We start from the raw sequence: 11792 nt of genomic DNA on the forward strand, positions 1-11792 counted from the left end.
CAAACAAACAAACTAACAACAACAAAAACCAAACCATGATCTGCGACATTGTTAAGCTTGCTTCTTCATCTATAAAATGAGGTGACTGGGCCAGATGATTTCTAAGATTCCTTATATTCTATATTTATGCTTCTATGGATCAAACATTTTTCAAATGGAAAAGGAGATTTAATTATAATATTTAGGATAGAAAAAGGTAGCCTATTACCAGAGCTTTCCTTTAAAAATTATATTTGTGTGCAACAAACCTTCTTCCCTATGACTTTCTTCAGTGCCTCCTTCACATCCTTGTTCCTTAGACTGTAGATTAGGGGATTCAGCATAGGAATCACTGTGGTATAAAAGACAGATGCTACCTTCTCCTGTGTCATGCTACTGCTGGATGCTGGTTTAAAATACATAAACATAATGGAGCCATAAAAAATTGCCACAGCAGCAAGGTGAGAACCACAGGTGCTGAAGGCTTTGTACCTCCCCTTAGCAGAATTGATACGAAAGATGCTACAAAGGATAAAAGCATAAGAGATCAAGATGGCCAGAGTAGTTGCCAATACATTGAATCCAAGAAGAAACACCACTAAGAGTTCATTAATATAAGTACTGGAGCAGGAGAGCTCCAGAAGAGGAAGGATATCACAGAGGTAATGATTAATGAGATTAGGACCACAGAAAGACAGTCTTGCCATACAACTTGTGTGTGCAAGGGCACCAGCAATCCCCATCACATACACTCCTGTTGCCAATGAGTAACAGACCTTCGGAGACATGACAACATTATAGAGCAGTGGATTACAGATTGCAACATAACGATCAGAAGCCATGGCTGTCAGCATGTAGCACTCATCAATAGCAAAAAAGCAAAAGAAGAACAGCTGTGTCATGCACCCAGCATAAGAGATGATGTTTTGGTCTTCTATAAAATTCACCAGCAATTTGGGAGTAACAACAGAGGAGTAGCAGAGATCTATGAAGGACAAGTTGCTGAGAAAATAGTACATAGGGGATTTGAGCTGAGAACTAATAGCAATCAAGAGGATCAAGCCCAGATTTCCCAGCATTGTGAACACATATACCCACAGGAACAAAATGAAAAGGGGAAGCTGAAGGCTGGGCTGATTGGTTAATCCTTCAAGGTAAAACTCAGTCACTGTGGACTGATTTTCTGAGGTCATTCCTAGGCAGATGTGGGAAGGGCAACTGTAGGGAAGAAAAAAAGTCATAGTAGAAATAACAGTCATTTTATACTAACAGGTAATTCTTAAACAGAACAGAAAGGAACATGTCATTTCTTCAGAATGATTTAATCTTTTTTCTATTAATATTTGTCATTACCAAAGTCTTACCTTTAGATGTGCATTTCCTTAGATTTTTAAAAGCTATGAAACATAGTGTGTACTCTAGCAGAGCTCTTGGGATTAGAAATCAAATTTAGACAGTCATGGAGTCTAACCTTCCTGCCCATCTTTCCATTTGACAGTTGAATATACCAATGCTCAGATAGATTAAGCGACTTGCCTAAAGCCAGAAAGTACTCAAGGGCACAGGTGAACTTACTATCTCTGATCATGATCTATCCCTATTTCCTCTCAATCATACTGCCTATCATGTTCTATCACACTAGAAATTCTTTGCACAGGGATAATAGTAATGGATCTGTATGTTAACTGATTCTCATCCCCAGAAAGTTAGTCACTAAGTGCTATATTTCTTTGGTTACAATAATTGAATAAACCACATATCAAAATGTGGAAGAATAATAATCTGAATATTTAAAGGTTTGCACATGAAAGAAATTATGAATGTTTTAAAATTACATATTCAAGACCTGGAAGACCTAGTAAATGCAAACACACATACACCCACCCACACATACACAATGTTAGTACAATGTCACTTTTTCTAGCTCTGACCAAAATAAAGTGAGGAAATGTGGCTGGGGGGGTTCTCTTTGGTATTACTGAGCCTGAACCATGGTTTAACCAGATCAAGCTGGTAGATGAATCTCAAAGCAATGGTGTTATCATTAGCTGTTAGGAAAATTCTCTGGGTGCTAAATTTTCTCCTATGTCAACATGCCTTCAGTTTAGCCAAGGAATATTTTTAAGTATGTAGCACTTGTTTTGAATGCTTTGGCAGTAGCTATATTGTGTGGTACCCTTTCTAGTGACTGTCTTAATTCTTTTTAATTTATTTGTGTCTGGGTTTTCTCTTTTTCAGTATGTCCGTGTGTCCTAGGAATGCTATGGATATAGGTCACATGCTCTATATAATATAGTGGGTAGATTCCTGGAATATAGGTGACTTTTAACAAAGAAACACAGTTTGGTATAAGCAAAAGGTAATTCCTTGAAAGTTAGAACATTCAAGTACAACTCTCACCCCTAATATGTATTACCTATGTGACACTGAGCAAGAGACTTTTCTTCTTAGGCTTTGTTTTCCTCTTCTGTAAGTAATAGTGGAAAATTTGATGGCCTCTGAGGCCCATTCTAGCTTTATATCTGTGACCCTATTTCAAATTGACTTTCTCTTCCCTCTATAATCCTCCTACAAATATTAACAACTTAAATACAATCCCAAAAGGAAAAACCAATTAAAAATAAATACAAAGCAATAAGAAAAGTGTTATTATTGACAAAGATTTGTCTCTGAATTTTTCATAATACATGTTCCTTTTGGGGAAAAAGTCTGTTTAAATTATTGACTAATGTTGGATTTCAAAATTATTAGATCTTATATTTATTTAACAATTAGTGCTAGAGATCCCTTGCAAGCAAACTGGTGAACCCCTGGAATGGTAGTACCTCAGAAGAGGTACTGTTAAGAGGTAATGCCAAAGAAAAACATTTTTATTGAATGTCAGGATGTGAAGATTCTGAAATTCTGGTGGAATTTCTCATTGTTTTCCTTAAAAAAAACCTGAGCATCACCAAATATAAAGCTGATCTCATATTTGAAAAAGGACCATCAATATCAGTGTCATAGAATACCACCTGGAATACTGCTTTCTTCTGATCAGATGATGCTAAATTCATTATTTTTTTCTTCTTAATGGTATTTTTTATTATAGCTTTTTAATTTTCAAAACATATGCATGAACAATTTTTAACATTAACCCTTGAAAAACCTTGTGTTTCAATTTTTCTCCCTCTTCCCCCCACCCCCTCCTCTAATGGCAAGTAATCCAATATATGTTAAACATGATAAAAACATATGTTAAATCCAATATGTGCATACATATTTATATAATTATCTTGCTGTACAAGAAAAATTAAAACAAAAGGAAAAAATGAGAAAAAATAAAATGTAAGCAAACAACAACAAAAAGAGTGAAAATGCTATGTTGTGATCCATATTCAGTTCCCACAATCATCTCTCTGGGCGTAGATCACAAAATCATTGAAATTGTCCTGGATTATCTCATTCTTAGATATATATTTAACAAGGTCATCTCTGGTAAATTGTAAATAGGAGAAAAGCTAGTAATGCAAGAAGACTTGGATTTAGAATTAATAATCTTAATCACAACAATAATGATGGTATTAATATGCATATATGTTTGTACATGTATATGTGTATTACATATATATTGTATATACACACATATATCATTATCATATATATCATTTGATCATCACCATAGATTAGAATTTCTCATAGTCAGAAACAGCTTTCTTTTTACCTCAAGGCAGCATATAACTTCAGATCTAATAGTCTTTCTATTTATTATACCTCAAAATTCTAGATATAGATAGCAACCCATTTAAAGATGAGGAAACTGCTGAAGTTTAGAGAAGATGTTATAGCCAAAGTCAAATGGCTAGTAAGAGATAGAGACAACATATGGAAGAAACTAAAATAAGGAGGGAAAAAATCAAAACCTATGATATAAAGAGGTAGCTAGGTGATACAGTGGTTAGAGTTCTGGGCTTGCAATCAGGAAGACTTATTTTCATGGGTTCAAATTCCTTCTCAGACATTTACTAGCTATGTGGCTCTGGACAAGTCACAAGCTTATCTGCCTCAGTTCTTCATCTATAAAATGAGCTAGAGAAAAAAAATAGTGAACCACTCCAATATCTCTACCAAAAAAAAAAAAAAAAAAGAAACACAAAGAATGGGAGACAAGTGAAAAAAAACTGAACAACAATGATGCACAGAACATATAAAAGGAAGAAGATGTGCCATCATTTTACTTAAATTTTCAGAATACAGCTTACTATTAATAAAAGCAGTACGGGATTAGGAGTACCTGTGATTTAATAAGTCTATGGAATTCCAGGATGAAGATACTCCCTTTGGCAATGCTATTCAGCAATATCTCTTCAATTTGTAGACTTTGAGGTTTGTCTAGAGCAATGAGAAATTAAGGATCTTTCTCAAGTTTCTAGTTAGTATATGACAAAGGCAGTATTTCCTCACTGGTTATCCACTGCATTACACTACCTGTCAAATAAAAGACATATATTTTTGATTTTAGGATAGCTGTTCTGAAGATCGATGTGTCATTTTGCATTTCATACATCTTATGAAAAATAGATGGAATTTGTATACTGATCTCAGATGTGTAAGAAATAGAGAAATCATTAAGTATTTCTTGATTTTTACCTTCAGTTTCTTGTAAAGAAAAAATAGCACATTGCTATTTACCCTGGCAAATCATAACTGAAATACCTTGCCAAGGGTATTTAAAGGATAAGGTTATTTATGGGGTTACTTTAAAACCTATGAGACATTCATAGGGAAAGATAAATAAAGGATTGGTATCCTCCTCACCACTGAAGTTGTCAGCCAGAATGAAGGATAGGAAGTCTGCTCACTCTGAAATATCAAGCCTACAGTGAGGGAGTTTTTAATTTGCTCTTTGGGACCTAGGGAAATAAAGAAGGCAGAAGATTCCACAGTCCTATGTCCCAAAGGTTGGAATTTCTGGAAACAAACACTTACTCATTGAGTGTTTGTCTTCCAGAAAAATATCATTAAGATATCTCATTGATTAGAATCAGAATTAAATACCATTGAGATAATGTTTCCCAAATATTATGGCTCTAAGTGTTATGGTAAAGGGGTTCCAAACAGTTCAGAACAATTTTAGTATATCCAATCCCCATTCTTTCTGTTTTTTTTCCTAACAATTAGATCCAAACAATGGTTTTTGCTCATTTGTCCCTGTTATGAAGAGAGTCTCTGTCATAGGACCAGAACTGTAGGTCTTAAGACCATCATGACAATCTCCCTTTAAGGGAAACTGTAAGTGTATAGAACATATGCAGGGAAAGATACTTACAACAACATTTTCCAAAGGTTGATACAGCTGTGTTCCCCAAATAGTATTTTGGCTATCACCAGTTTATTTTTTTCCCTAATAATAGCCTTAGCATTTTGCTCTGACCTCTGATATACAACTTGCCCAACTTCTGATATTCAACTGGTCAAGAAAATCATAGGATAAGAATCCTAATCTCAGAAAAGTACTTTGGAGCACACTCTCCCCTCCAGGAAGAACACACCTTCCTCCTAGAACACTTGCCTTTTCCTGCTGAATATATTCCTATTTCTATGCTTTCCAAATGCAGTGTTGTATTTATGTGAATTATACTCCATTAATGTGTATATCTGAATTACTTACTGGGTTTGCTTTTCCTCTCTCCTTCCTCCTTTCCTCTACTGCTTGCAATAAAGTTTTGCACTTAAATGATTCTCATTGTTTTAAAGGTTATTCTCAGAGCCTGAACTCATTAAGAGCTTCTTTGCCCCTGAGAGAAATAATTCATTTTGGATCCCTATTTATTGTGTCCTGTTTTCTAGAGCCCCCAAGTTGGGGTGCCAAAATGTACAGTGCTTTCTAGAACCCCCACGTCAGGGTGAAAAAACAGACTGTCTTAGTGGAGGAATGATGAGGTGAGACTCCCAAGGATGGAAAATATGGAGTCCATTTATTTCAAGATCTTCCCCCTTTATGTACCCTAATATGCATGTGCTAAGTATATACTGCCCATGTGGGACCACATGGACAACTTGCTATTTTATGTAGTTTGCCACCTGGTATCACTTTGCTTCAATCCCAACAGGTTATCATGGCCTCCTGACTTCTCAGGAAAGCTGAGAGACCCTAGGGGAGATGAGGAGCCAAAACAGACATTGTTAGCAGGTTTTTTGGGGGCTGAAGGGTCTTATACTTCACCCAGAGTTCCCCCACTATCTGTGGCCCTCTACATCTCTCCCTTTCTTTTTGTTTTAATTGAAGCAGATAGATAGATAGATAGATAGTTAAATTCATCACAATGGGAGGACTCACACAGGCAAGTTGTAATATACAAGCAAGTAGTAATACAACAAACAATATAAATAAACAAGATACTATAAAAGATTTCCATGAGTCCCAGAAAGGTGTAGAAAATAACTATCAATTCACAAGCACACATACATCTCCTTCAGGAGCCAAGAGATAGTCCAAAGCCAATCTATTGTCCATTACTTCATGTGTCAGGGAATCCAATGATTCCTGCAGGTATTGAAGTCCTGCATCAGTCTCATTGACAATTATTTTTGATGTTCATGAGTTAATTGCCAAATTAGCTGCCAGGCTCTTTTAGTGGTGGACACAGTCAGAGATGGAACCATTAGATGTTTCTGGGGTCTTCTCCTTCGTTTTAAAGGTCTTCTCTTTTTTTGTCTCTCTCTCTCTCTCTGAGGGACAAGGTGAATACGGCTCTTGGTACCTATCTGATTCCTTCTCCATCTGCAGAGATATAAGCAAACCCTCTCCCCCAAACAGTTAAACTATCTGGTACCTTCCATTCACCACTTTCTAGATCTCTACACATCACCTGCCAATTATTTAAAGATAGTGGAGCTGCTCACACTGGACACTGCCCTTCCAGTGGGTTATAAAACCTGTCTGCCAGAGCCAACGCATCTTTGTCAAAAATCAAGAAGTTAATAGTATAAAAAGCTAGATTTAGAAGTTCTCTAGGGTTACCTGTGGCTCCCCCTTTCTTTTGTTTTTGGAGGAGCATCTTGATGTCTCTGTTTCTTCTCTCTACTATTGCCTGTCCTTGAGGATAAAAGGGTATGCCAGTGGTGTGTAAAATCTTATACAAGGCACAAAAGCGTGCAAAATGTTTAGAAGTATATGCAGGTCTATCGTCTGTTTTTGTTGCTTGTGGCACACCTGTAATTGCAAAACTTCGTATAAGGATTCTTGCCCAGAGGGAATGTAGAAGCGTGGAAAGGAAGGCAAGCTGTACAGGCTTTTACTATGCTCCTAGCTCCCTCTCTTGTTATTCCAAATTGTAAACATAAAGCTCGAGCAGCCTGATGATATTTAGAATGAGATCCTTGGGCTGCCTGAAATAAAGGAGTATTGACCAATGGTTAGAAGGCTATCTGCCTTTGAATTACCATCAAAAATAGGATCTGGGAGTCCACTATGTTGAGTGTACATGCAAGAGATAAATCTTACCTGGATGCTTTCTCACTAGCTCTTGAAGTTCCTTAAAGAGCTGATGTATGTTAGCAGGGTCACAAGTTGGGTGAAGTAAGGAACATCTCCACAGAAGATAGACATACTTCCCCTTAATTTTGGCAGGAAGAAATGGTGCAAGCCATCACAGTGACCTATGTGGTTATAAGATGGTCATCTGCTCCTATTGAACAAAGGATAGATCTGGAGGTTAATATTTTTAGGGAACTTTTTGTGTAGTTGTGATCTCTGTCATATTGGACTTGATTATTATCACAAGGCAAAAGAATAGTAGAGGGCCTTCAGTTAACTTCCTATACTTAAGTAAATGAACTTGGAATCTGCAGCTTACAGCTCTGGGACCTTATATACAGAATTCTGATATGACTCTATCAAATTGATTAATCCTGACTAGAAGAGAATAGGTGTAAAGAGCCACAGATAGTGGGGGAATTCTGGGTAAGGTATAAGACCCTTCATCCCAGAGAGAACCTGCTGACAATATATGGTTCGGCTCCCCATCTCCCCCAACTGCTCTTGGCCATCCCAAGAAGTCAGGGGGCAGTGACAACCTGTATTGTGATTGAAGCAGAGTGATACCAGGTGGTAAACTACATACAAGAGCAAGTTGTTTATATGGTCTCACATACGCAGTATATACTTAGCACATGCGTATTAGAGTATATAAAGGAGGAAGATCTTGGAATAAATCATCTCCTGGAGTTTCACCTCATCATTCCTCTACTAAAATGGTATGGTTTTTCACCCTGGTGTGGGGGCTCTAGAAAGAACAGTATGTTTTGGGGGGCTCTAGAAAGCAGGACACAACATTTAGCACCTAAACGTGGGGTCCTAGAAACACAGGACCTTGCAAAGGAGGACACAAAGCAGTTTGACTGTTGTAATCTTCTGAGTTCAGCAGAGGAGTCCTAGTGACCTGGAATAGGTTAAGTATAGAAATAGGCAAGTGGAAAGAATCAGTAAGGGCTAAAATAATCACTTTCACTTTTCAGCTGAAATGGGACAAATACTAAGAAAAGAGACTCCTTGCCTTTGCAGCAGGTCATTAGATCTGAGGTCCATTTCATTAGAGGGAACCATGGATTCTTTATAAAATGCTCAATAAATAAATAAATAAAATAATAAGAGGCTCAGACCTCTGCCTCAGTTTTTTATTATAGGTGGCATAATTTTAATATCCACATCCCAATGTTTCTGGCTGGCCCATGATCTTTTCTTTAGACATAAACTGGGTGTCCCAGCAAGGACTTAATGTATTGCCAGCCATATATACACTGGTAAAATTGGGCACTGTGAGCCTAGTTCTAATTGTTTTCAATTATTTTGAATTGGCACTAAAAAGTAACACATCCCTTTGCTCTATTGGTGAAATGAACAACATAAAAGAGCTGCTTAACTCGAGTCCATGGACTTCTTTTTTTAATGTTTTCCTAAAAGTCTTTCAATATAACTTATCTCCTTTGTAACCTTTGTAATTCCTTTTTAAACATTTAAAAACATTATTTGAAGAAAAGATCCACAATCATCAATCCATTTTCAGTATTGTCCAAAATACAAAAATTGGTTAAGAATTCTGAATTTGGAAGAGAGCTTAGAGCTCATCTAAAGATATCTCAAGAGGAATCAAGGTTCTGAAATGAAATATTTTGAAATATTTTTCCTCAGCTTGAGGAAATTCCTTGTCAGAAGGATAAAAAGAATTCATGTCTCTGCAGAAAACTAGTAATTGACTTAGATACATTGGGATGGAGTCAAGTATATGTGCTAATATTTTTGATTTTTGATTTTTGAAGGGTTCCAAACTATTTCTAGGATTCTTATGTGCTTAAAATGCAATTCTGCTTTTTGTTTTAAAGCTAGGAGTAGAGGATATGATATTAACCACACCCATTGGTACTATATGTCAGGTATCAGCAAAATTTATTTCCATATTTAATATTATCTTGCCAAGCCCCAGGGAAATCTAAGAGAATTCTTACATATTTCTTTATTTACTAATAAAATTTCAACTATTTTTTTTCAGTTGATCACAATTAATCTTAGAACTCTACCCCAATCCATCAAATATCACTTAATAAACAAAGAAAGTTTATTTTACCCAAGAGCAGTTTGTCATATCTTACTCAAGTCAAGCCTTCTATAATTAAATAAATATTAAAGTTACTGCATATATAATATTATTAACAATTAAATCAATAATAAATCACAGAAAAAGATACTGTTTACATTATTTTAGCTGTCACGATGATCATAAATGCAATGCCATCTCAAACCTGCACTGAGAACATAATCCAACATCATTTAATTCATTCAGGATAACAAATGAAATCTCTTCAAAAGAATCATATTAATCATCTTGAAAAGATTAAGATTGTTGTTGTTTAGTTTTCAGTTGTGTCTGACTTTGTGATCCTTTGTTTTTTTTTCTGCAAAGACACTGGAGTGGTTTGCCATTTCCTTATCCAACTCAGAAGTAACAATGAAGGACAGGTTTATGAACTAAACTCATTAAATCTCCCGATAGATGAATCATTCATTATATTGTGTGACACTAAGTTATAGAATGGAAGTACATAAAAGGAAAGAAGAAAGTGGAGAATAGAAGGTAATTTATGATGTATCTTATTTAAATTTATGGGAAAACATGGAAATAAAGAAAAGTCATAATTGCTCAGTAAAAAATAGTACTACAGGAAATGGCAGAGGTGGCAAAAGGAGGAACTGAAACAAGGGGGAGATCTCAATGCAATGAGGGAAATAGGTCACAAAAGATCATTCCCATGATGAGAGAATTATGTTCAATAATGGAAAGTGCAAAGCTTATAATAGGTCTAATCAGCAAAGAGTTTGTGCACAGAGATTGCTTCAAGTGAAAGATTACTATGCTGCTAAGGATAATATTCAAGCTAAGAATAGAATTCAGAGCTCCTGGGAGCAACTAGCATCTAAAATTATAGGAGAGTATAGACCCAGGTGGTAAGCATGTGTAATAGAAACAAAATGCTAATGGATTGAAAGGGGTAAAATTGGACTATATGATTTGGGACAGTGAAATTTCTAACATGGAATAAATTTTCTGTGCTCACTCAGGCTAAGATATACAAGGCAATAACAAAGAAATTGGAAAGAAGAGAGAACTAAATCTTAGTACATTAGGAGCTTTATTTCCCTGAGGAATATTAGGAAGCTAAAGAAGGAATAGGTAAGTAAACACACCATGAATCTTAGAATAAATGTTTAAAGTATACAGAAAGGAGACATTATTAAATGAAAGCAATAAAGAGAGTCTTGTTAGAAAATATCACATAAAAAGAAAATGAAGAAATAAAAGAAATTAAAGCAAAAGAAAAATATTTTGAATTAACCTATCAACTGAGATGGAGAAAAGGACAGGGAAAGAAGGAGAAAATTAGAAAAGGAAATAAAAGGGAAAAAAAAGAAAAAGAAGTCAATAAGTAAAATGTGTGACCTCCCAACCACTTTTGCTTGGTGCTTTCTATAATGCAGTTTTAGGCCACAACATAATAGAGTCTTTCCCTTCATACTGTCATTGTGTCTTGATCACTGGTTGTCTCGATGCTTGGAATTTTCTCCTTTCTCACCTTTACCTCCTATATTTCCTGCTTTCTTTCAAGTCTCAACTTAAATTCCCCCTTCTTCAAGAAGTATTTCATGATTCTTTTATGTTAGTAAAATCTCTTTGGCATCCCCTACAATTTTCTGGTACATATCTTTTAATCTATCTAATTACTTCCTTGTCTAATTCATTTTTTATATTTTGAGTTTCTGGCACATGTTGTTGTTATCCAATTGTGTTTGGGTTTTCATAATCTCTTTTATGGTTTTCTTGATAGTGATACTGAAGTAGTTTGCCCTTTCCTTCTCCAGTTCATTTTACAGATAAGAAAATTCAGGCAAACAGACTTAAGTGATTTGTCCAGTCACACAACTGGTAAGTGTCTCAGGCCACATTTGAACTCAGGTCTTCTCGACTCCAGGCCTGGGACTCTATCCACTGAACCACCTGGCACATAGTAAGTGCTTTAAAAACACTAATGCTTTGCTTCTAGCTATAAAGGCAGAGGTTAAAAAAAAATGAAAGCTGACATGTTAAAAACCTATGTCATTCAAAAATTCTACAGAAATAAATATCTCTAAAATTACATAATAAGGCCAGAATGATTTCAAAAATATACAACGTCTCCTCTGGAATGTGCATAGTTGGTGGAACAGAAAATAGGAAAAGATGTGATGCAAAATAAGGATATAGGAAAAGATGTAATGCAAAAGAAGGATATAGGAAAAG

General features: G+C 35.7%; 1 protein-coding gene across 1 annotated transcript; it reads right to left on the reverse strand.

Annotated features, from left to right (window-relative positions):
* Positions 1-227: 227 nt before the first annotated feature.
* On the reverse strand, positions 228-6377 carry LOC100934955 (olfactory receptor 151-like). The gene is made up of 2 exons (XM_003764355.1): positions 6362-6377; positions 228-1174 (listed from the first exon to the last, which is right to left on the reverse strand). The coding sequence occupies exons 1-2, from the start codon at positions 6375-6377 to the stop codon at positions 228-230; spliced, it is 963 nt and encodes a 320-aa protein (XP_003764403.1).
* Between the last annotated feature and the right edge of the window lie 5415 nt (positions 6378-11792).

The sequence above is a fragment of the Sarcophilus harrisii genome, chromosome 3, assembly GCF_902635505.1.
Source record: "Sarcophilus harrisii chromosome 3, mSarHar1.11, whole genome shotgun sequence".
NCBI lineage: Eukaryota > Metazoa > Chordata > Mammalia > Dasyuromorphia > Dasyuridae > Sarcophilus > Sarcophilus harrisii.